The 26,345-nt window shown below is 37.8% G+C and overlaps 1 protein-coding gene across 12 annotated transcripts in view; it reads left to right on the plus strand.

Annotated features, from left to right (window-relative positions):
- The window catches only part of MAP2K5 (mitogen-activated protein kinase kinase 5), a 228,882-nt gene that overhangs the window by 40,074 nt on the left and 162,463 nt on the right, over window positions 1-26,345 (plus strand). For all 12 annotated transcript variants that reach the window (XR_012494694.2, XR_002136832.3, XR_016020872.1 and 9 more), the window contains exons 7-8: window positions 6,227-6,275; window positions 13,177-13,241. Coding sequence is in view for 9 of the 12 variants with exons in the window: in XM_074327515.2 (XP_074183616.1) it covers window positions 6,227-6,275; window positions 13,177-13,241 (114 nt within the window). In the remaining 3 variants the exon portion in view is untranslated. The remainder of the gene's footprint in view (window positions 1-6,226; window positions 6,276-13,176; window positions 13,242-26,345) is intronic.

Genomic DNA, 26,345 nt, shown 5'->3' on the forward strand with positions numbered 1-26,345 from the left:
TTCTTAATGGCATCTACAATGGTGAATTCTTTCCAGAAGGTTTTTAATTTACTTTCCCTAGATCCATCAGAGGAGTCACTATCTGTGGCAGCTATAGCCTTACAAAATGTAGTTCTTACATAATAAGACTTAAATTACTCCTTGGTCCCTAGGCTACAGAGTGGATGTTGGGTTAGCACGCCTGAAAACCACAATTTCATTGTACATGTTTATCAGAGCTGTTGGTTAACCAGGAGCATTGTCAATGAGCAGTAATATTTGGAAATAAATCTTTTTTTCTGAGTAGTAGGTCTCAACAGTGGGCTTAAAATATTCAGTAAACTATGTTGTAAACACATGTGCTGTTACTCAAGCTTTGTTGCACTTATGGAGCAGAGGCAGAGTTGATTTAGCATAATTCTTAAGGCACGAGGATTTTCAGAATGGTAAATGAGCACTGGCTTCAATTTGAAGTCACCAGTTGTGTTAGCCTCTAATAAGAGAGGCAGCCGATGCTTTGAATCTTTGAAGCCATGCATTGACATCCCCTCTCTAGCTAGCTCTTGAACACTTGTAGGGTTATTAATTGGCCGAACTTCAGTATTGTGTGTTAGGGAATAGGGGGGCTGGAGAAGACGAGGAGAGACGGGAATGGCTAGTCAGTAGAGCAGTCAGAACACACGCATTTATCGGTTTGCTGTCTTACATGGGCACAATTCGTGGTGCTCCAGAACAAGTTACAATAGTAGCATCAAAGATCACTGATCACAAATCACTATAACAATACAATAATAATGAAAATGTTTAAAATATTGCAAGAATTACCAAAATGTGACACAGAGACACAAAGTGAGCAAATGCTGTTGGAAAAATGGTGCTGATCGATATGCTTGACGCAGGGTTGTCACAAACCTTAAATTCGTAAAACAATAAACACAGTATTTGTGAAGTGCAATAAAGCAGAGTGCAATAAAACGAGGTATGCCTGCACTTGAAGCTGACCCTGTGAAGGTGATTGCTGTGCATGTGTGTATTCACCTTGGTGACTGAAAAGCCAGCCTCAAACCAGAAAATGCCTCTATTTTGTGCCCAGGTGTTTCTGAGAGTAGGACTGTAGCCAGTATTTGCACACAGCCCTTATCCACTAAAATGTAGTTTAGGCTTCTACTTTCCCTTCTATACCTCTTCTTCCCCTCTTAAGCCCGAATCTGGAGTCTTTTATCAAGGACTTTACTGTAGATAATTTAAAGTCTCCTTCTGACTCTCTGTACTCTCCGGTCCCCTCCCTAAAAGTCACTTCCTTGATTGCTTTATTATGGTGTCAGTATATCTATCCACCAGTTTTTCTGATGTGAACACATTACTCTTAAAGTGTGTTTCCTTTTTAAACAATTTATTCTGTGTTATAATACAGCCTGGTTAGTCACCAATGGATCATGTGTCTTGTGGTCACGAGGGGTAGGTCCTATAGTTCTCATCCAAGGGCTTGGCCCTGCCAGCCAGGGCTTGTATTAATAGCTTCTCTCTTCCTGCTCGTTGAGCATGTGAGCCGTGGCCCAGCTGAGCGGAGGTACAGGGATTGAGGGGCACTTGTTACACTCATCTGCCTGAGAGAGGGCAGGGTGTTTAATTTTTACCCCTTCTTCCAGAAAAGATGTTGTTCAGACAGATTGACAGTGAGCCTTGAGGAAAAACCAGGACTTTGCCTGGTGTTTTAGGTCAAAGTTTGTCATAATATAAAGAGAGAATAGAGTTGAAAAAGATGGTAAGGCAGAGAAGAAGCAGGATCTCTTTTCAGTTCTCTCAGATTTAGTTTTAACAACATGAGTGAATTAGCTTGATTTTTTTAAGAAACTATCATTTATATTCACAGAATTCTATAAAATTTTACAGTTGGCCAGAGACTGTCTAATCTGGTCATTCTCAGCCTTTCGTTGCAGTATCTTCCCTTAGGCTGTGACAGCCTCCCAAACAGTACTGGTGGTTTGTTCCAGCAGTGATTTCCGTTAGGGGAGGAACGCAATTTGAAAAAGTCCTACAAGTGATTTTAACATGTCACCCTGGGTTGGCCATGTTCTGTGCCCCGTGTTGATCACTAATCAAAAGTACTTATTGATGCCTCCGCATTCGTTAGGTGTTGTCCTACGCAGTAGGAGTACAGTGCGGTCTTTGTCCTTTGGAGCTTGCTATCTAATAGGCACACAGACAAAAAAAGACCCCAGATATACAAGTAGTTATACTTTATAATTAGTGTTATGAAGAAAATAAGCAGCTTTTGAAGAGAGCACACTAGGCAGGAATATGTTTACTTAGACTGGGTGCTCAGAGAAGACTCGGGGAGAGTGACATTCCATCTAGGCCTGAAGGACGAGCCAGAGAAGGGCATTTCAGAGGGAGGGGGGAGCATATGTGAAGGCACTGGGGTGGAAAAGGAGCTCAGCATATTTGTAAGTAGGCCAGTTTGGCTGGAGCACAGAGAGCGGTGCTGAGTTGGGGGAAGGTAGGAGAAAGGGGAGGAGAGCAATAGGAGAGAGGAGAAAAGGAGGTAGACCATGCGGGGCCTTGTGTTTGGATTTTCCTCAGCGTGTAGCTGAGCCATTAGACGACTTTCAGTGAGAGTGCCATGGCCAACTCTGTGTTTATAACAGACTCCTTGCCTCTGGTGTGGAGAGTGGGAAGGTGTGGCAGTAACCTATCCTGCCCTCCCTGGATGCTTGACTCCCCGCTCCTTGCTAGATGGCCAGCCATGCTCTCCCTGAGCATCTCTCTGGCAGGGATGCACTGGGTCAGTTAAGGCAGCGCCTTCTGTTTTCAGGTAGCAAAATCTCAGTTCTTTTTCACGAGCTGAGATTTGTCTCCCTTCAGCACCCACTCATAAAGATTTGGCTTAGCAAACAGAGCTGTTCTCTCTTCTTATCCTCTTCCCTCCAAACATACTACTTCTCCTAGATTGCCTGTCTCAGTTAATTCTCCCATATCCACCCACTTGCTTACTCCAGATAACTGGCCTCCTGGGCCTCCCTCAGCTGCACATCCAGTCAGTCCCGACATTTGTAGGGTCTGCCTTCTGAATCACTCTGGAATCTGTCTGCTTTCCGGCGCTCGTGTTGCTGCAAAGATCACTGAAGCTCTGGGTTACTGCTAACAGCGTCCCAATAGTTACCTCCCTCCGCCCTGCCCCGCTGCAGTCTCTCCTCCACACTGCAACCAGACTCACCTTGCTCATGCTGAGTTCTGAGCCCATCGTTCCCCTTTCACTGCTTCTCACAACCTTCAGAACGGAGTGTATCCTCAACAGCAGGGGAAGAATGGCCTTTCGCATGTGGGTCCTCTGTCCCCTCCAGGCCCCTGGCCTGCCACTCCACTCCTTCTTACCCGACATTCAGGTCCACTGATGAACGTGTGGTGCCCTTAATGAGTCATGTTTCCTCTCACTACTGGGCCTTCACATCTGCTACTGCCTCTTTCCTGCTTTCCTCCTTTCTAATCCCCTCTTCTGCCTTCAGTCTGGATACCTTGGTCATCTTTGAGGGACAAAGCTATTATCTTCTTCTGTAAACTATCCCTGCTTGTTACCTACTTCCCAGTCTACACCAGGTACCCCTTCTATGAATTCCCATAATCCCCCTGTGCTTGCTTTATTATAGCAGTTAACATGTTGTGTTACAATTGCCTCTGTCCCCGATAGATTCTGTGCTCTTTGAGGGCAGTGACTACAACATATTCATTGTTGAATTCCCAGTTCCCGGCATGATGCTTGGCACATAGGAGATAACGCATGAATGGATGAATTAACTAACTAATTTATATTCCCTTGAAGTCTTGTCTCTGGATTAACTTCGCCCAACTCATTCAACTTTTCTGATGCAACATCATTTCTAGTCCTGTCACCCTTTTGCTCTTCTTTGGATGTCTCAGTGTCCTTCTTAAAGTGTCATACCCAGGTTACAATTGTGTCACATTTAAATTTTAGAAGGTTTTAAAAGTGATTTTTGGATAGCTCAAGTCACTGTGAGGAGGTAAACAAAATATTGAGTAAACTGGGGCACAAAGAAAGTGCCAAGATATATAGATGTATTTATTTACTAGACCAAGTTGGTAGCAAGAGAGTGGCCTAATGAATAAAATAAATCAGCTTTTTCCTCTGTTACTCTCAAAGCATGAGGTCTTTGCTGTAGGTAGATGACTGTTTATTAAACTGACCGCATAGTATTCCTAGGCCATAATTACTGAATTCAAGTTCCACTGCCAAGGCAAGGCCATTTCTAAACATCTTGCCTTTCTCTTTCTGTAAAATAAGGATGATTAAACTTTCCATCTATCTACCTCTGGTGTTAGAAGATTGATGAAGCTCTATTAAGGAATCACGTTTTGTTTCTTGGATGAAAGGTGTTTTGTAAATGCAATGAATCAAAATGTTATTATTTCAAGTTGTATGACATGATAGAATATCTGTTGAGAAACATTGCCTGGGCATTGTTTGGTTATTTCTGTTTTTACAATAATTGCAAACTATTAAATTGGGTGTCATCTGTGGCAATAGAAGGATCTAAATGTTTCTCAGGAAAAAAAAGTGTGTATTAAGAGAAATAGACTTTGAACAAGGTCTGTCTGTACCTTAGTTTCCTTTATAAATTAGAAATAACTATGAGGATTAAATCAGGATAACACGTAGCAGCATTTAGCACTGTGCCTGGCATGTGGTCATCACTCAATAAATGGTAGCTGCTATTGGTTTGCTTTTTAACTGGACTGATTTTAAGCAGGTGTTTATTTTTTGGTGTATGTTTCAGCTTTAGTCCCATTCTATAAAATTCTTAACTGCCACTTCAGTGCATGTATTCTTAGACTTGGGAGGACATTATTAAAGTTTAGAACACTTGGTTGAGGACATGTTTTATAAAATCTGGGGAAAGTTGGTACTAAGGCTCCATGGTCTGCATTTGGCCATACATGCATATGAATTTTAGGACATATTTAGAAAAAAAAAGAATAATTATAACTTGGAAAGGTGAGTGTGGTCAAACTTGAAGTCTGAGATTTTCTCAAATATAACTTATTAAATGAGTGTGTGTGTGTGTGTGTGTGTGTGTGTGTGTGTGTGTCTGTTACCACCATATAATAACCAGAACAACGACCACCATTGTTCAGACACTTAACACATGCCAAGGCACTGGGCTAGGTTCAAGGGTGGGAAGAGAATGGAATACGTAGATAGGTAAAATGTGGTCTGCGTTCTCAGGGAGCTTCCAGTCTCAGGGAGGGTGTGATGGAATGAAAGACATCTACGCAGATGAGTGATGCAGGGAAGAGAGTTAATTTGGTAGATGGGTAGAGTGTCAGAGTAGATAAAGAATAAAGCTAACAAGCTTTAAATTTCAAATTGGACGTTGATGGGAGAAGGTACCGTTTTATACGCCCCTCTACTAACTGGACAGAAGTATACAGGTGTAACTGATTATAAAGCTAGGAGGACTTCAGAGCGTCCCTGGGCCATGAATGTTTGCATAGTCATATATGTCCAGAAAAGAACATTTTCATATTCCTTAAATAACTCTGGAAGCTGTGTCTCATACCTACAGGCGAGGGAAGAGAAAGCAGCTGCAATTTATTTAACTCCTACTATGTGCAAGATACATAGTAGCCCTATAAAAAGCTAGGGTTTTTTGTAATATTTAATTTTCTTGGTTGCCTTATAAAGTTGATATTTTCCACATTTTATAGAAAGAGGAAATCGTGGTTCAGAGAGTATGGTTAGTAACTTGTCCCAGAGCTCATGGCTAGTGAGTACCAGGATTTATTTCTCCTACACATCTGCTTCCCAGGAAGCTGAATTGTAACTCTACTCTAGTAAAAGATCAGGATTTTTTTTTAATCTCTTGAAGTTTTGTAATCTTCGTTTGCTGTGAACGTGCTAAGAGTGCATTGTTAAGTGCTTTGCATTTAGTAGATGAAGAGTCCACATAAACTAGCCCCTGAGAGGTTACCCAAAGGCAGCAGAACTAACGGCCCAAAAAAGTCACTGAAGTAGTCCATGCAATAAATTATTAATGGAGTTTTAGTCTCTTTATTAATACCTTTGCCATTTGGCCAGTTACTTTTGAAAAAATATTATACAGGGAGAAAGCTGTAAAGAATGTCGTCCACGTCTATACCTAAAATAAAGCTGTGTTTTAGTCTGGGATTTTCAGTGGTGTTCAAAGGTGTCGATGATCTTGTCATTAAAAACTATGTCTTCCCTTTTCAGCTTGAAGAAGTCTTCTGCGGAACTGAAAAAAATATTGGCCAATGGCCAGGTAGGTGTCACTGCATATTGATATTTCTGATAGTAGTAACTTATTACTGTCTAGTTTTTGTATCCATAAACTTAATAAGCAGATAAAGAGTCTGTGAATGTCTTCTTGTCATAAATGAATTACATGGCTTAATTTGATTGGCAGAACAATTTGCAGCACGTTTTTCAAACTGTGCTAATGGGTTTCACTCCCAGCAGATTGAAGTACCATGCACACACCCTGCTGCCATCTCAGTTTAAAAAAAGTTAATCAGTTCTGAACAAGTGTGTCAGCCCATGGGTTGTCGAAATGGCCCTGTATCCTGAGGTGACTGTTTCTTTCATTATCTTTGGGAAGGAAAAAAAAAAAACTGTTACTTTCTCACCTTAGCAGAGTTCTTTTGTCCTGAAACTAACACTGGCTTTTCAGGCAAACAGTAACAGCAGATCTTTGGCATTTAAAATTCCTGGGTTTTAGGAGCCCTGGTTTGCCTGGTTGACTGGCCATCTAAAGCTGCATGACCTAACCCAGCCAGTGAGGGACAAACGGGCCTGCAGGCCAGTTATTTCTCACTAATTTTGATTCAAGTAAATGGACACATCTGAAATAGTATAGCGCTTTTACACATACACTGGTAAATTAAGCTACCTACAGGGTCCTCGATTCCTCAATAGCAACATAAATGTGTTTTAATGTTTGTTATAGAGGAAGCCCTTTGATAACCTCGGAGGCAGGCGCCTGTCCATTGCGATTAAGCCTGCCTATTAGGCTCTATTGACTGAGACATCTGTGTCACTGCAAATAAAAGACTCTTATTGATTTTCTTAACTGCTGTTCACTTCCCGTCCATGTTTCGAAGGCTGAAATCTTAATTATCTCAGATGCTTATTCAGTGCCTCCACACGCTGACCTCTCCAAGCCTCATTGGCATTTCATGAATCAAGTGCTTGTAGGGGAGCATGTCAAGAAGACAAAGCTGGCTCCTCATGCTTGTCCTTTAATATCACCTGTAACTTTGTGGCCTGATAGATGTGTGTACCTTAAAATGGTGACTGTATGGTAGTGCTTCTGGAAGCCGTACTTATTTAGCACACAATCCCTTGAACACAATTAGAAGAAGTAAGTTGGTCTGGTTCTAACATCTGATCGTCATCCAGAATGTGTGAATTCTACTCCTTAAACGTTGCATATACAGCTAAGGAGAATCGGGTGCTGTACGTGTAGTCTCGATGGCCTGAGAGTTATAGATCGTATGCATCTAATGCTTTTCACTTTAAGCAGCCAAATGTTTGTTTAGATTGAGGTCCACATGTCTGCATATGTCCCCCTAGTGCCTTGTATGTGTTCAGAATCAGTATGAAACAAACCTGACTAAAAGCAGAAATAGTGAGCCTAGGATATTTATGTATGTTCAACATTAAGTTACTAATTGTAATTTATGTAATGTATGTATGTGTCATTTATGTTCTTCAGCTGGAAAATACATTTCAAAAGTGACATAAATTAAGAAGCTTTAACTACATTTGTTCAACCCAGGCAATGGAAAATAACCTGTCATACATTTCTCTTTCAAAAATGAAAAGCAGTTTATTTCTACTGCGAAAGTAAAGATTCTGAAATGTTCCTAATGTTTTGACAACAAACCTAGTACCATAAATATCTTAGTGGTCTCAGTTATGAGGTTCTCTGCGGTGGAAGATTGTCATGGCAGTGGTTTTTGACACCTAACGATATTTATTGCTTTCCCTTGGGAATATGGTACCCCCCCCCCCCACACACACACACACACATACACATTAAACAGTATGGCATTTTCTTTCTTTTAAGAATTAGCCTTTTTAAAAATATTTACTTTCATTCACAAAAACAAACAAAACAAAACAACTCTACCTTTGGAAATCTTCAAAATACTTCCTTCTACTAATTCCTCAATTCCTTGGTGCTGTAGAGTAACTAAGGAGTGAGTGAGATTACATTGCAGTGAAGGTAATGCTCGGTTGTGGGCGTCAATAAATTTCTGGACTGAACACTGACACCACTTGATATGGAAGATGTAAGTCACATTTAACGATACTTTAACACTTGAGCATAGTTTTTTGTTTTAGTGGTTTATGCTCTCAAGCATTAATAATGATTTGCCTTTCCACTGGCCTCCACTTAGATTTAATAAGGAATTCATATTAATCATTAAAAGAAAGGGACATGATTCTTCAAGATAATCAAATATTGACAGGTTAGAAATAGCTTTCTGCCTGGGTTCATTGATATAGGTTATGTGATATAAATATTTATTTCTTTTCTGTCACTCAGAGTAAATGCCACCAATTGATTCAGCATTGATATAGTGTCAACAGTTCATAAGAAACATTTGACTGGCTTGTGTTTTCCGATTAGTCTCTGCTCTATAAAGTAGGATTTACTAAATCTCTCCAATTGTCTGCTCATAGAGTGTGACTGCTTTCTGAAACCATTATTGCTTCGATTTGTGAAGCAAAGTTCTAGTGATAGGACTAGTTTCTGTCAGACCTTTACATATAAAATAAGGATTAATTGAGCATTTTTATTTTAATGATTTATAAGCGATAGATACTGATTCTTCTTAACCCAGGCAGACAATAAACAAAGAATATTTTCTTTGCTGATGTATAATTGAATTCCATTTCATTTTTCCATTAATTTCATTAATATTATATTAAATCAAGCACTTTTTAAAAAAGTTTAACATTTGGTGTTTGGAATGGAGACAGTGTTTTTTTGTTATTGCTTTATGATGGAGGATTCCTTTTTTCCAGCTTAAAAAAAAATAATCAAGGTATTTTTGGCATGTTTTATTTAGAACTATAAATCAGTACCACTGATGTATTTTCTGGATGTGTTTTTCCCACTTCATTTTTAGTACAGTATCATCTGTTTTAACATTGGCCCTTGATTTGAAACTGATTAAAATGGTCCAATGGGTCAATTTAAAGGAATTAGTGCACAGTCACTCCAAGGATGTGTGACGTTGACCTTTGCATCTCTAAAGTTGGTTTTCCTCTTTTTATTTTTTAGATTTTGTGACAGTATTTTCTTATTCCTGGTAAATCAAGTATAAATGTACTGAGAAGTCACAGATCTAGAACTAATTCTGACCCTGCTGCATGTTTGGCTGATATTTTGAGAACTTCAGATGCCTTTAGAAAAACTTTTTAAGTTTAGGGGGGGGAAAGGAAGAGGAAGAAAAATAGGTATTTTCCTGTAAAATTAGCTTTAAAAACTGTATTATCACCAGTATATAAAATCTTAGATTCTTATGGTTCATGTTAGGTCCCATACGAAGACCAAAGCATAAATGAGACTGTGTATGTAAGTCTAAACTACATGACACCCTCCTCTACCCACACAAACACACCCTTTCCGCCCTGGGTTGTCATGTCTACATTTCTTTCACAGCCCTTGCCTCTCTTTCAGCAGGAGCAGAGCCAATACCAGTCATTTCTCCCAGGTCATTTGCCGTCTTGGCAGTTGACACATAATTGTAACTCTCATGGCCTTTTCTTTCTCCATCCTCACATCGGTTATTCTGCCTTTTATTTGTTCTTTTTTTAGTCAAAATAAGGCAACTGAGTTATATTTAAATTTTATTTAACTTTATTGAATAAAAACTTTATTTCACTTCTTTTTTATATAGAAAGCTATGTGATTTTAAAAACAAGTCCCTTCTTAAAAGCAAATACCATAGCTAATGAAATTGCTTTTGACTTGTGAGTGCCCTTCAGTTGATTGCTTTTCTTCCTGTGAGCCAGCGACCAAGGATAGAGAGGACGTTCCTCCGTACTTACACGTGAGGTCAGCTGCTAAGATAGCGGATACTGAAAGATGAGTTCTAGCCTTGACTAGTTGTTGTTGACAAGTTATATGACCTAAGTGAGTTGAGCTTAAGATGCTGTGAAATTCAGTGATTTTTATGATACCCGATTCTAACTATAATAATTAAATGTTGTACTCTGGCTCTCAACCCCACTTTTGTATCAGAAGGAGCACTCTTCCTGTGTTTCATTTTGAGAAGTTGGATTAATATGCTTATTTAAACTAAGAAGGCAAACATGTTATTAACTGTTTGTGGTTCCCCTTAATGATTTTCTTCATAGTTGAGATCAATTAAAGTAACACATTTTGATCAGAGATATGAAATTCTGAAAATTTTGTAATCAATTCATGAGGTCAGCTCTAATAGTTTTCTTTGTAAAACTTCGTTTACGTGAATATTTGTATATCATATAAATATTAGAAAATTCAAATAAGAAAAAGAATCTTGCATTTTTAAATATCAAAATCAGTAAGTTCATATGCCAGGAAAAGGTCTACAAAACTTTAAAACACCATAGAAATACTTGAACCATTTTTTTAAATGGATACTGTCTTTTTAAGGGACATGGTTCTAGAACTTGTTCTTCAAAACCATTTATCTCTATGAGACACTTACAACTTTCCTTACTATCTGAGGGATTCCAAACTTCCATCCTTGAATCTGCTCCCATAGTGCTTAGTGCATGTGTATGTGCACAGAGGCACACATGCATGCGAGTACACACACACACACACACACACACACACGCACACACGCCTGACCCAGGCAGCATTCTCTACCTTCTGACTCTTTGGATGCCTACCACTCCTGCTTAGATGGGAGTGCTGGGAATGCTGGGTGGGTGGCTGCTCCACTTCTCTTTTCAACCTAGTGGGTAGACGTAAAAAGACTAGAATGTTGGGATTATAATGGTTGAAGCTGCTCAGAGACATGCCATACTTAGCCCTTTGTCTTCTCTTTCTCCAACAAAATACCACAAAGTCCAGTCCTCCCTCCAAAGTCCTAGGTCTTTCCCAGTGTATTATTGGAAGGAGTAATATCAACATGCCTTGGTGTGTATGTTTTCCTGAGAGGACACCGCTAGTCCTCTTACATGGAAGGCCCTGATGGAGTGGTGGGGGTGGAGGGCATGCGACAACAGACTGTGCCCCTCTAGAGCCCAGCTCCTATAGGCTCCATAGCTACTTTCTGCTTACTCTTACATCTCAGTGCCAGTAATTCAGAACTTGTGGACTTCAGTGAAGTAGCTGTCTCCTAAACATTTACTTTGAGGCATGATGAGGCTGCAGCTTGTTGGGCAAGTTAATGGTACAAATTAGGTTATTAGAGTCATGTTTAGACACCTAGAAAAAGGTTCGAAAGGACTTAGCCTATTTGTACTCGCCAATAGATAACTGCTACTTACGTATCTGTCCTTCATACCCATCCATCAAAGTAAACCCAATAGCAACTCTGCTAGTTTAGCATCTCAAGTTCTTTTATGTGCTGCTTTTTTTCATGCTGTCTTAAAATTTATCACTTGGTCCAGAATAATGAGGTTTTCTTTTATACAGGTTAAAATATTTATTTTTTTCTGTATTAGTAATATATAGGTAGTAAAGAACAGAATTTCCCTGAATTAGGGAAATTGTTGCCAGTTTTTCTGACTTGTCTGTCATTTCTCCACTGAACCTAAATATAGTAATTAGCTAATCACAAATTGCATTAATCAGGTTGTACTACAATTAAATTGGGTGCAGAATTGGCCTTTGCACATTAATCTGTCAATATTCTGTTAGGGATTGGCAAAACAGCTTGGAAAGGAAGCTGTTTTTGTTACCTGCCCTGTATTCCTAATTATCACAGCTCTCTGAAGCTTCAACCTCAGAAATGTATAGAAGAAAAATATTTCCCTTGATAAATGAAGCCTTGCTTTATTCAATTGTTGGAAGTTTAGAGTAGAGCAAAATAGTTAAAGCTATACTATAATGGTCTGAAAGCAAACTATTTTTTTTCCAGGTGATATTGAATTAAAAACTCCATCCATTCTCTGCCCACGCAAGGCAGTACAATTCACTGGAAATTGATTTTTTTTCAGGGCTTTGTATGGCTTTCCCCAAGCTTTAGCTATATGGAAAATAACACTTTTATTGAAGCCACTTAGTGAACAAAGTTGGCAGTTAATTTTTAAGCAACTGGACCAATGTGTAGAAAATTACTGAATGCATCAAATATAATCTAACTAGTCTTAAAGCCATTTGATAAATAATTATTTAGGGAGTTCTTTAAAACTCTAAAACATTATTTTGAGGACACTAAAATCACTACTATTCACGATACAAATGAGAGTAGTATTTGTGGTATAATAGTTTTATAGAACATGGGAAAATGCATATGCTTTTGCATATGAGATTATGAAAATGGTTTTAAAGAATCACATGCTTATATGTTTTCCTTTCCGCATTATAATACTTGATTATATGTGCATTAAAGTGCACTGATTTGGTACTTTTCTATCAGCATAGTGTGATTTCTACCCAGTTGTTGCTGTATACTGACTTATCATTTCCAAAGAAAAGCTGTATCTACTCTAGGAAAATCAGTAACATTATTCGGTTTGTTTAATGTTAATTATAGGGTCACCTGAGGAGGTTTCAGGGGCTGATTTATTTACAAATCATGAATTAGATTACTGGGTGTGTGCCTGTGTGCATGTGTTGTCTTCCCAAGTTTGCCTTTGGTTCCGTGCAGTGCTGTTTGGCATTGGTTATATGCAGTACTGGAGACTGTGTTCTTATCGGTATCTCTGACCTGACCCTTTTGAGCTATGTTATATCATTCCATTTTGACACCTTTTATCAAACTTTAATGAAATGACCCAGGCAAACAAATTGTCATTAAACTTTCCATCACTTTGTCCCTTGGTATCGTCTTTTATAAATTGGACAGCAAATGTTGTATTGATCTTCTCGTTCTTGCAGCTGAACTTGAAATGACCCAGACTGCGTGTTGTTTATGGCCCAGAGTTGCTTTTCCTTGACATTTCCGTCCACAGCATGACACCCTTTTTGTTTTTCTTTCTTTCTTGTGGAGATGAATGAACAAGACATACGGTATCGAGACACACTTGGTCATGGCAACGGAGGCACAGTCTACAAGTGAGTAGTCAATTTTGTTTAAACTTTCTGTCCACTTTTGCCACATGTGGGTAACCCAGTTCTCCATGGCAAAGATTTTTAAATGACCATCAGTGCTTAGATTTTATTTCCACATTTGACTCCAAAATTCTGCAAGGCACTTATTTCCTCAGGAATTACTTGGAAAAGTGCATTTATATAGCCTTTTTAATATTTCTGAGTCTGCATCTCTCCTGGGTGAACCGTTAATAGTCCACCATTAGCAGGTGTACCTTTAACTGGCCTGAAGTTTAATGTATTTTTTCCTTTGTTCTTTAACACCGTGATATTTTTTTTAACTTGCTAGTACCCTATGTTAGTCCCCTGCCTGTTTACAGCTATGCCCAGTGGAAGACAAACCTTATAAATACCATTGCTTTGCCCTGTGTCGACATAAGTTATTAAAAAGCCTTCTTCCTGTTGTATTTCCTTCTCTCCGCACCCTACTCCCCTGAGAGAATTTCTACACATTGATGAATATGTTAAGTTATAAAATTCCCCCAAATTCTGGTAGCAGTGATCTTACCCTAAAGGAGTGTTCATTTTCATATTAAAAAATGCTAACCATAAAAAATAGTTCTCTCGACAGGGAAGTCTTTCTCATGCAGTAGTGCAAAGTTTAAACTACATAATGTAATATCTGGTACTTAATAGTCTGCAATGGTGTATGAAAAATATTCCACTAGGAATTAAAAAATCCATACTCTGTAAGAAAGCCCTGAGGGAGTAATAAAGCTTTCCTCCAGAGAGCTGTTTTCCATACATATGCTAGCCCTGCGTCACATGATTGTGTTTTTACCTTAGATATTTTAACATTGATACGAATGTATGTTTTTAAAGGTGTAAAATAATTTATTTTCTAATTGATTACTGATGTTCTTAGAATTTTAAGTTCTAACTAAGCACATGAATACAGGTAAAAATTGCCCTATTGTCCTTTGACCACGAAGGGTCACAGCCTAAAATCCTAGAACAACCTGCACATGTAAATGCAGCCTTAGCATAGAATTAGATTTCTCTGCGTTAGACGGTCCTTCAGAGTCATCTGCTCCAGCCCCCAACCCAGGGCTTCCGTCCTCTCTGCAGGTAGAGCTAGGATGTGAGTTCTTTCTCCTGAATGTAGTTCTTTATGAACTTATGTTTGCATATTTGGATTATTTTTTCCTACAGATGACTGGGTATTGTGACTAGTAGGTCTGAATGTTAAGTCCTTCCACTGATAATTCAGAGAATTAAGTGATGACATGTTTCTTACACAGTGCCTGGGCCTTACCCTTAAAATAGTTGAGCCTAATGTGTCTACCGAGTGGGAAGCTCCTGTTGGCCTTCCCTGCATCATCCCAGCTTTCCTGCCCGTGCAGCCCCCAGTACTGTCTAAATAGCAGCTCTTCATCTTAGTCTTCTCCTCCTTACTCTCACCTGTTCTGAAGGTTTATGGGTGCAGGTGCCCTTAGAAAGGAAAGAAAAAAGGAACATGTATACTCCAGTTTGCTTCTATTGAGTTCCCTAGAGAGAGCAGTTTTCAAAGCCTCAACCTCTCTTCTTAATGCTTTTATTCTGATAGCCAGATATAATAATACAGGGAAGATTTTTAGCAATTCTTTGGATTCTTTTTACTGGCTTCAAACGAAATCCAAAAACATTTCTTTAGACTCCCAACCCATTTCTTATTTGTGCTATTTCACCAAATGTTTAACTCTCAAGCATGGTTGTATTTTTTAATTGAAGGCCTATTGTGAATTTACTATTCTGTTTTATTCTAGAAGGGAGAAAACATAAGACCACCCCCTCAAAAAAAGATAATTTTTACTAGAAATAATATCCTATATGTTAAAATTCTAATCTTTTATCTTAAAACATAGGTTTATTAAAAAGGGGGGGAGATACAGTGAAGTGGAAATAACATGCCCACCCAGCAAGGAAAAATTACAACAAAATTATGTTAGTATTTTTAAAAATATTTTTAATTGTGATAAAATATATATAACATAAAATTACCATCTCAATCATGTTTAAGTCTATAGTTCAGTGGTATGAAGTATATTCACATTGTTGTGCAACTATCAACACCATCCATCTCCATAACTCTTTTCACCTTGCAAACCTGAAACCCTGTACCCATTAAATAATAACTTTCCATTTGCCTGGTTAATGTTGTTTTTAGCAAGAAGCATGGCTGGAACTTCTCCTTTTATTAGGGCCATAATATCCAAGGGAACATCATCCCACATGTCCTTAGCACAAATTCTTTAATTTGCTAGAACACTGCGGTGACATTAGCAGCTTATCCTAAGAGTTCATTTAGCTACCATTTAGGCTCAATTTGCATGTTGTAAGATTTAGTATGTTTTTGACAGTGATTTATGGAGGATGAGTGGCAGTATCATGATCATTTTAGTATTTTATTTTACATAGTACATTTCTTATCAAAGGAAGGCATTTCATTTGTCCTATTGCCTAGGTGATTCTTAATGGGAGAGAATATGAAGATACCAAAATGCAGAACCATTTGTCATTGACCATTGGCCTTCATGTCTGCCTGGGCTCCAGTGTATGTTGTTCTTATGTCCCTGGCTTTTAGTTCAGCACAGAGAAATGGTATGATCTTCAAGAAATGAAAATCCACTTTACTAAAGTCTCTATAAAACTAAGTGTTTGATGTGTTGCGATTGACTTTCTCCTACACTAACTTTACCTTAATGGTGTTGACTATAAAAATTGTGACTTTTTTTTCAAACAAAATGATTACATTACAGGCTATGCTACATAAACTAGATGAAGAAAATATTGGAAAATCCACTCATTGGTAACAAAACTGCTTAATGGGCCTATTTAATTTTTTTCTTATAAAATATAATAAAGCTAACAAATGCAAAGCAAAAATTTAATATTTTGGTCTTATTTGCTCCACTTGATGGGATGTTGTGATTTTCAAGGGATAAATTGCAATGTATGTTACTTAATAGTTGATCACATTTTCACCCCTTAACTCATGATGTTCTCCCTAATTAATGCAGTATGAAGTTCTGCACCCAGATATTTAAACCAAATGTGGATTCTGTGTGTAGTCCCCTGCTGAGCTCCTCTGTATTATGATAGTAACCTAGGCTGATCATTTTAAGTTGGTGTTTCTTGGATTACTAATTTGGATGACATGGAGCGATCGTAAAGGAAATACCTAAGACTAATGGATAGCCCAAGCCTAGAAGGAAGAATAATTTAACAAAAGGAAATGAATGCACTTTCATTATTGCTCCATTTCTCAAAGTGCTACAAGTTGCTCCCCAAAAAATTAATTCAGGAAAGATGCATGTTTTATTCTCCTCTGACAGAGTCACCTCAATTTCAAAAACTTTGAAAAAGTAGAGAACAGTTTGTGTTGTGGGTAAGCGTGGGAGCTCTGAGATTGAATCCAGCATCTGTCACTAATAGTTGTGCGACCTTGGGAAAGTTATGTAATGTCTTCTGCCTCAGTTCCACCAGCTGTAAAATTGGGATAATAATATCTGTCTCACAAAGTTGTGAGGTTAAATGACATGTTTCATAGAAAAGGCTTACCACTGTGACTGACACCAAATGTTAGCTACCAGTAATGGTAGTACTAGTAACAGAAAACTCGTTGAGCCCTGTGCTTCTTATGCTTACTTGGTCATAGTATTCTTTTTTTGAGATATACCTATAAACATCTCATAGAATTAGGGTTGTGTTGAATTAACTTTGAGAAATTCTATGTTATATTATGATGCACAGGATACTCCTGTTCTAGTCTCCAGTTGTCTCATGAATATGACTTTTTATTATATCTTATATTATCTTGCATACAATGATTTTTTTTAAAGTTTTGAAGTGTTTCCTCTTTTATTGTAGTGTATGTTTTAATTACTGGTATAACATTAAGCCTGTTTTACCACTGGAGAAAGCTAGGGCTCACATTCCTGTGGCCATTCAGTGGCAAAGCCAGAACTCTTCAGGTACCTCTTCCTTTCACTGTGTGTTTTCCCCCAGGCAGTGTTATTTCTCAAGGTCAAGCAGAGTCCATTGTGTTTTCTAGTGTACCCAGCACAGTACTAGGATAGAATAGATGCCTTATTCGTGTTGGCTGAAATGAGAATGAGGCAAGTGGAGGTTTTTGTAATGCAGGTTTTAGTAGGGCTTTTTAATTGGGTCCTTCCCATATCTAGCTAGTTTTAGAACCTGAGTAGTTTAGAGGCTGCATAATTGTTTTAGAACATTAAGCAAGGAGAATAGGAATTTCTAAACTAAGGGCATATATTTGAATGATTAATTTTCTTTCAAATGTTAAAATTTTGAGTACTTAGAGTCCATTAACCCAACATACCGTGTCTCCCTGAAAATATGACCTAACCGTACCATCAGCTCTAATGCGTCTTTTGGAGCAAAAATTAATAAAATAAGACCAGGTATTACATTATACCTGGTCTTATTTTAATATAAGACTGGGTCTTATGTAATATAATACAGTGTAATATAATATAAAATATAATATAACATAACATAACATATAATACAGGGTCTTATATAGTATAACATAAGACCGGGTCTTATATTAATGTTTGCTCCAAAAGATGCATTAGAGCTGTTGGTCTGGCTAGGTCTTATTTTCAGGGAAACATGGTACTAGTTACTATCCTCTTTTCTTGTGTAATATATGATATTGGGATGAAAGTAATTAACAGCCTCAGTTACTTTGGAAACATTCTATGATAATGAAGGCTAGTCACTCAGGTTCTTTGCTCCTTCCTCAGTTTGATGAAATCACTTAAGCTTTGGGTCCAGAAATGAAGTGATATTTAACTGTTAGGACTTAAGTCATGCTACATCAATTAGACAAGCACTTAAGCATCATCTTTTATATTATTTTTTCCTTAAAGCAGATTATTCAGACTAAGAAAAGTTGTCAGCTTTTTTGGCCGTGTATTCTCATCTCTAGGTGTTTGAAAACAGTAGTGAGTTCTATATCTCTAGCTGCTTCCTACAGTACAATAAGGGTCTCACTTGGATTTAGGTAATTTTCTCAGTGATATAATGGGTAGCATATATACTGCCTATGTGATGTTTTGAAAATTGGTTATATACTATTATTTAATAATTAATTTGACCTATCTAGAGACAACAAGAAGAGGGAAAGGATAATAATTCTCCAAGATGTTGGTCTCTCGTCCTTTATGTTATCGTACTTATTTTATGAAGTATTTGTTGGGCAGTAGGGTGAGGATGGTCCTTGAAGATGGTAGATGAGATCACATGAACTGTTAAGTTCTGTTCTGTCCTTGTGATACGGCTGTACAGGCTGACTAAAACATTACATTTGTGTTTTGGAGCGGGAATTAGATCAACTCATTATAGTTACATGATTTATTTCATGAAAATTAGAAGCTCTGGTGGTCAGTTGTATAAAATGGGAAAACACATTAATTGTCTTTTTAAATGCTGTTTAGTAAATAGAATATTTCAAATCATGGGATTCCTGAGGAGAAAACGATAAAAAGCGTCTTTGATAAAAATATTGGGAACCATAAAGTACCTGGAAAACTCTCACTTCTTCTTCCACCAACCTACCTGAACCAGGTGCCAAACCTAAACCGCAGTAGGTCTGACCCCAGCTTCTCTAGTAACTGTATCAAGAACCCCACACCTTTATATGTTTTCCTTGAAATGCATCTTGTAAATTAAGAGTCGTTTTTACATGGTTTTGATATTGACCCAAGAGTAAGGTGATGGTTTGATTTATTGTAACTTTAAATTTCCAATCAAATGAAGAGCCTTTTCCTTGCAGCCAAGATCTTATTTTTAACAAGCAAACAAGACATGATCTTAATGCAAAATTAAATACTTGTATATGGCTGGATGGCATTATAGTATCACATGACAAGCAAGGATATTAATATTTTCTGAAAAATCAATGAGTATTTGTCAAATAAAATTAATTATGTATGTTTCCCTCTTCTCTCAGCATTCACTGTTATAGGTTTGTTTCATACAGTAATGTGTATTGTATTGATTAGACTCTAAAGAATGAACCTGAGCTCGTGATCCTCTACACCTTTCCCACATTTGCTTCCCCCCTCCACATTTGTATAACTTCACACATGCTCATATCCATTATGGCAATGATGGATTATTGGCATTCAACCAACATGACAGGATGTCACAGGTCGCTGAGCAGAGATTTTCAGACTCTGTTTCCACCTGAATTAACTATTATTGAAATAGTTTATTGAGATTGAAGTATTGATCATTTTCTGCTAACCTTGGCTTAAGGGAAGGAAGAGGAGGCAGTGGTGCTTTTGAACGACATTAAATTTCATTTTTTAAAATCTCATTTATTTAGCCTATTCCTCTTCCTGTTTTATAGCCTCTATTGTTTTATTGCTTGGAAAAGTGTATCTTGGCTTTATTTTTATGACAGTATAATTATACTTCAGAAATGTACTTGATTACTATGGGTAACAAAATTGTTCTAGTATATTGGTTTGGCCAATATTGCTATACAAACAACTTTTCAGTCAATTGAGTCTGTTAAAAATCAATACATTATGGTAATATTTCAAGTAAGAATTTGCTGAATCTAAGTATTTCAGCACCATCTCCTTTCAGGGAAAAATAGTTTGAAGTGGCAAGACTTCTTCCTAATATTTTATTTTATTAAGAATGCTTTCTTCGTAAATAAATTTAAAGTCCCTAGCAGAAGTGGCTGTGAGCAGATAACATTAGCACACTTCTGTTTTTAAAGGGTGGAAGAGATCTGGTTTCCTCTTGAAATCTATTCTTTGGCTGCATTAGGAGGGTATGACATCCAGATTTGACTTCATCTTGCAGTTTGCCAGTTTTGGATTTAAAAGTGTCTGGTTCTGGATACTGAGTTGACAGAGCTGTGGATAGTTCAGAGACCACCCAGAGGATCACGGAGAGAATAATAAGGGGTTTAGAAATTGTGCCTGTCCAGTCCTCCTCCATCCATTTGTTGAACAGCGTGTTCTGAGCATGTGCTGTGTGAAGGGCCGTGTGCTGGCTGTCAGGGCCAGCCTGGCTCTCATTGGGCCTGTGTCCCGAGGGAGGTGAAACTCTGTGCACAGACAAGTGGGGGTCGTGTCCAGGTCACCTGCATGGGCATTGCATAGGGCCCAGCACCGTGCCTTACCTACTGCGACCACTTAGTCAGCATTGCAGGGATTAACCTGCACAGGCAGATGCTTCCCAACCTAAGGGTGGACACGAAGTGTTGTCCATTGCTGGGTGGCCCTGGGAGGTGTGAACTCTCCTACCTTAGGCAGCATGACGTGATTGTTGTTCAGAACCACTGAGAAACGAATTCCCGCTTAGACTTGGACATGACATGACTCTCAAGTCTGAAGTTCCAGATCTAAATTCAGCATCCAGCTATCATAAAAATATTGTCAGGTGTTGCTTGGTTTTGTTCTTTTAAATTTTGTCTTATTGTAGATTTATTTATTCATTGAACAAATATTTACCGGACAAGTTCCCTGTGCTCCTGGCCTTACACTAGTGGTGCAAGCAGACAATAAGGAAATGAATACAAAAGTAAGATGCTATCAGACCTCATAAGGGCTGTAAAGACTGTAAAATAAGTGGTCAGCAAGGCTTATCTGAGAAGGCAATGTTTGAGCTGAGCCCTGCAGGACAGGAAAGAGCCAGTCATGGGGAAATCTGGGAGATGAACCTTCCAGGCCGAAGGAACCACTCTTGGCAAAAGCCCTAAGGTGGGTGTGAACATGTCTAGGCCAGTGTCTAGGCCAGCATGGTTGGAGTGGTGCGAGCTCAGGGGAGAGCAGAGGGATGGGCAGGGCTTGATCACGCCGGATCTTTGAGACCTTGCTAAGCTCATGCTAAGAAGGCCTGGTCAGTATGGTTACCCGTTTTTTAACCAGTGAGAAAATAAAGCTTAGAAGGGTTAAGTGGCATGCCCAAAGTCAAATCAAGACTGGAACTCAAGAACAAACATCAAGTTGTGCACTTAAATACATGCCATTTTTATTTGTCAGTTATACCTTCATATAAGAGCTAGGGAGGAAAAAAAAAGACTAAACTCAGGTCTTCTGACTCCTAGATCAGTACTTGGGACCACTTCTCAAGCCAGGGTTTTTCTGTTTGCCGTTCACTCCCTTGAGTTTCCTAATTTTTAACCCAAATTATTTTTGGATGTAAGATATAAATTAATATATAATTCTGAAAGTCAATGATGAGCCATCTCTAGTTGTTAATTTTAGAGACTTTTTAGTAGATGTTTAAATAGCCATTCCTTGGCTGACAGAATTATTGCAACAAAACTTATTTGGTTTATCCTTTGGGTCTCTTTACTTATCAAAAACCTAGAATTTAATAATCAAATACCTAAATTAATTATATGGCTATGCTAGTGGAGGCAGTGCATTTCTTGATTTATAAGGCACATTAATTTTTTTCTTCAGCTGTTTTACAGTATCTGATGTGTTAGAAAATTGTAGTCTCTTGGTTGGCATATAGCACAAGCAAATATTTGTATACCATACCATCTAGGGTATTTACTTAAATTGCTTTTTTGGAAAATAATTCACTGGGAAGTCCAAAAGGCATTTACTGTGTATAACTTTCTGCCACAGTTTTTTTCATTGCTGTGTTGTTGGTTACTTTGATATAAGAGACCATGTTTCCATTAAATTGCTGCCTTACTGGAGTGATATATGTTTAGGTTCTGATTTGTGCACTAACGGTGAATGAGAGAAGCAGATTACTAAATTAGAGGGGAAATAGCAAGAGAGGCTGTGGAGATTAATCATAAATTTTTTTAAACATTAATTTGTTTTTTAAGTGTGACTTTGTATTATGTGATCCTCTTGACTTTAGAATTTCCATACTTTTCCTAGTCAGCATTACAAAAGAAAGAAAAAGAATGTACAGTATTACTGCTAAGTACTGGTTTTTGTGTTGTGAATTCAAATAATGAAATGAAAAATGTTCAGACAAAATTAGAACTTGCTTTAGGGCATAATCAATATAGCATTTTAACAAGCTTAGTGTATTTGGAAAATATGTATTGTGTAAAGGTCTCAAACATACTGATTCTATTACAACTGCTAACTGTAGCAGCGAAATGTAACAGTATACTTAGTCAATAAACATAAAGCTCTGATTAAACCATAATTAAGTTTTCAGAAAAGTTACCTAAAAATTATGAATAAAATATATTTGTACAATGTCTCAGCAACAAAATTTATATAGCTAATGAAATTTTATAGTGGTAGAGAAAATGATACATGGGATAAAATTACAGAATGAATTTTTACCATAAACACATGTACTAAGTTTCTGTACCATTTCTTCTCCCTGCCAGCTTTTTCTCAAGGTAATTCTTAGTTTTGCAGTGTATAGCAGCTCGGTCACTGACTGAAAGGGCAAATGAGAAATTTCCCTGCTTCCCTGGAAGTCCGAGTAAAATGTTTCAAGGCCCTGCCTGTGTACATACACCCAAAATGCAGGAGCTGCTCAGAATCAGTGGCTGCATTTCCGTTTCCAAACTGGACCACCATTACATGTCCAGGGTTATCCCTCAGCAATATTGGGATGTAGCTGGGTAGAGGAGGTATCACCACTGAAACTCATACTTTTATTTCTTAGTCTCTTCCCAGTGCCCTTCTAGTGAATAACTACATTTTGGTCCTGTGAGGAGCTAATGTAAGCAGACTATGTGCGAGCCTAAGGATTTCTGCTGGTATTTTCTAGCAAATACACTACAGTTGTATTTTTTATTTTTGCATCAGGTGCATGTACCTTACAGGTGACCTGTATGAACAAACAGCTTCTTCCTTCTTCCCTCCTTCCCTGGAACTTGTAATCTTTGAAATAACTGATGAATGTCCAAAATGTTAGCTTCAATCACTTCAGCATATGAGTCTCCAGAAATTATATCTTTTTTTTTTTTATTTCCCATGATTCGGTGAGTGCATTTCTGTGTGTATTTAAATCAACTTGGGAATCTTGTTGGTGTTTTGGCTCCTGGTCCTTAAAAAGATGTTAGTTTTCCTCTTCCCACCCAGTCCCCAATTCCTCCCTCCTTCCATTAATTTTACTTTAACAGTATATGTGACATCTTTAAGCCTTAATCTCTTGAATGGATTGCAGAATAGCACCTTTTCGTGACTAATCTTGAGGCTATACAACAAAATGCTGCTTAATTTTTGAAGAGAATGTTCTAATACAATTTATATATTTTTGCAAGTCTCTAAAGATATCTCAAAAAAAAGAAAAACAACAACATTGTGGAATTGAGTTTAGAATCCAAACACTTTGCTTGTGTTGTCCAGAGCATAGCTCCTCAAAATAGAGAAGAGGCACAGTGCCCTGTGCAGGGAGGTCACTCAAATTCCTTCTTGTTTCGGGGTTTAAACCCGACTGTTTCCAGATGGTGGAAGGTCTGATGGTAGTTTGAGTGGTGTTCAGTTTTAATGTTAAAAGAAATAGTCGTTCCTGGTTTGTTTTGCCCCTCGTCATGATACGCCCATTTCATGAAGTCTGTTATGCACAAAAGTGCACAAAATGAAGACAAAGTGCCTCTCTTCAGCCTGACAAAAGCTATTCCTTTGCAGAATGGTAGCTGCAGCGAAAGTAAATAAATGAATGGACAGCAATCACAGCCTAGTTGATGAAACTGTTCAATTAAAGCACAGGCATTTACATGGTGTAATTTCCCTAAATTGCCAATGAGCCCCTTTAGACACAACCAGTGTTCAAATTGATTTCAGCATTGATTTTGGCTGAAGCTGATAAATTTCTGCTTGTTAGTTAAAGTAATTTTGCAGAAGACTTTGTACTGCAGTATTGAAGTGTTCATTTAGCTGATGGTTAAAAGAGGAGTTATTTACAGAGGCCTCTACTGTTGTTCTGAGATGGGGCAATTCCCCAATCATCTTTTACTTTTAATTTTTTAGGCTTCAGTATACCAATCAATAGGTGATTGAAACTGATTAAAACTTATCCAACCAGCTGCCTATGGCAGTTTAATTAGAAGCTGGATGATTTTTAAATTAAAGTTGTCTTATTTTCATTGCATAGCCATCTTCCAGAAGAGTAAGGGACTAACAATGCTGAAAACTTAAAGTTTGGCTTTGTTAAAGTGTCTCTCAAATGTTAACTCAGTAGCTCTTGATACTAGGGCAACTCAAAAATGTATTCAGATGTATGCTTTTATATAGATTAGAAGTAATAATATACTTGTTAGCCAAGGAAATTTTTTTTTTTCAGGCAAAGGGATACCCTGTAGTATAAGGAGATGTGTGAAAGAACAACTGTTTGCGATGTATGTCTTATAAGCAAGATGAATTCTTGAGCTTATTTTTTAAATACTGCATTACAGGATGAAACTAGCCATCATGATATCCTGTGCATCTCCCTCCTGAAAACCATCAGCTTTGAATTTATATTTTATTCTGTTTTGAGGTTCGGGTTAAAAACAATTCCCAATGAATGAAAAACATATTTTCATATAAGTACATGTTGACTTTTCAACAGTATTATGGGTAGTGTTATAGAAAAGAGTTGGTTTTTTTTCCTTTTTTTTCCCCCCCAGGGAAGCTTCCCCATACTTATTTTCTCTAGTGTTGGACAATTTCTTGAGATTTCAATGGAAATGGGTTAATATTTCTGTCATAGGGGACATATGACATCTGGTACTACAGGAAAGAAGGGAATAAATGGCTCACTTTTCAGAGGTGCGTTTACTCTTTGACCCACTAGGGTCCTATTTAGTGTTCTAGGAAAGGTAATTTAGTAAATTGTACTCCAGCGGCCTGAAAAAGTTAATGCAACTCTGAAAAGAGAGTCATTCCATTGATTTTTCCCTATTGCTTTTTAAAAATCAGCACTGACCACATTCAGAGAACCTTGAAGACAACTAGAGTTAGAGGATTTAGAAGCAGTCAGTTTGTGTTCACACAGGTTTATGGGGACAGGCAATGGATTTGGCTTCACAGAACTTGAATCCACTTCCCACTCCAATGCTTATCAGATAAGAATCTTGAAGCAGTTGTTAATATAACCAAACCTTCCTTTTTGTTTCTTTAAAATGGGGATAATAAGAATATCTGCCTTACAAATGTTTGTGCAAATCAAGTAGCTTCTCTCTATAAAAACTTTTTACAAACTATGAAATACAATAGAATATTAATTATTAGTATTATAGAAGGAAGTTTTCTGAAATAGCCATTTTTGTGTCTGATTTTAGAAAGTGATTCATTATTAGTGACCTCTGATCAGAGATTACATTGTAATGAAACCATTTCAGGAGGGAAGTTGCCTAGCTATTAATAGTTATTCCTCGAGGAATTCCTGTTTGTCCCCACATGTACTGCCTGACTGCTCCATTTCTTTCATTCTTATCATTAGGCTTTATTTCTCTTGCCTCTCTGTTTTGCCCATTACATTCTTTCAGAACCTTTGATCAAGAGATCACTATGACGGTAGCTTCCTTGATCTCAAAGGTGTTTAAGCCATATATTAAAAGACATTACTCTAGTTGATATAGGGAGTGTTAGAGGCTTGAACCAGGCTGCATCAACTTACGGAAGAAATACGGAGGCAGTGATGACCACAGTCACTGAGGCAGGTGTGGGAGTCTGGAGGCAGGTCTAGACATCTTTCTGACCCAGCCAAGTTCTCCGTATCATGTGTTAGGTTGGTTTGTGAGCCCTATTAGGATCATCACCTTGAAAAAGTTGTTAATATCTGTGACCTAGTAACATGTTTGGTTTGATACTTAAACAGTCTTGGGGTGGGTGCCTATTGCTTCACTGCACATTATTTTGCAATCAGTTGCCAAGCATCTGTAATGGGTTTTTAGGCAGAAGGAAGGTTGGCAGAGACTGTTATTTGAACTAGTACAGTTTACATAAAAGCTTCTTTTTACAACTGCTGTTTATTTTGGATTTCCTATTTTAACAGCTAGAGCCTGGCTAATGTGTTTATCTATTATGGAAGGCAACAACTGTCAGTGTTGATTTCCCTGAAACTATTTGAATTTTTTCTGTGGATGGCTATTTTAGTATGTGACATATCGGTAAAATCCACCCCTAA

This window comes from Rhinolophus sinicus, chromosome 3 (assembly GCF_057876585.1).
Source record: "Rhinolophus sinicus isolate RSI-liver-muscle chromosome 3, RSI-T2T, whole genome shotgun sequence".
NCBI lineage: Eukaryota > Metazoa > Chordata > Mammalia > Chiroptera > Rhinolophidae > Rhinolophus > Rhinolophus sinicus.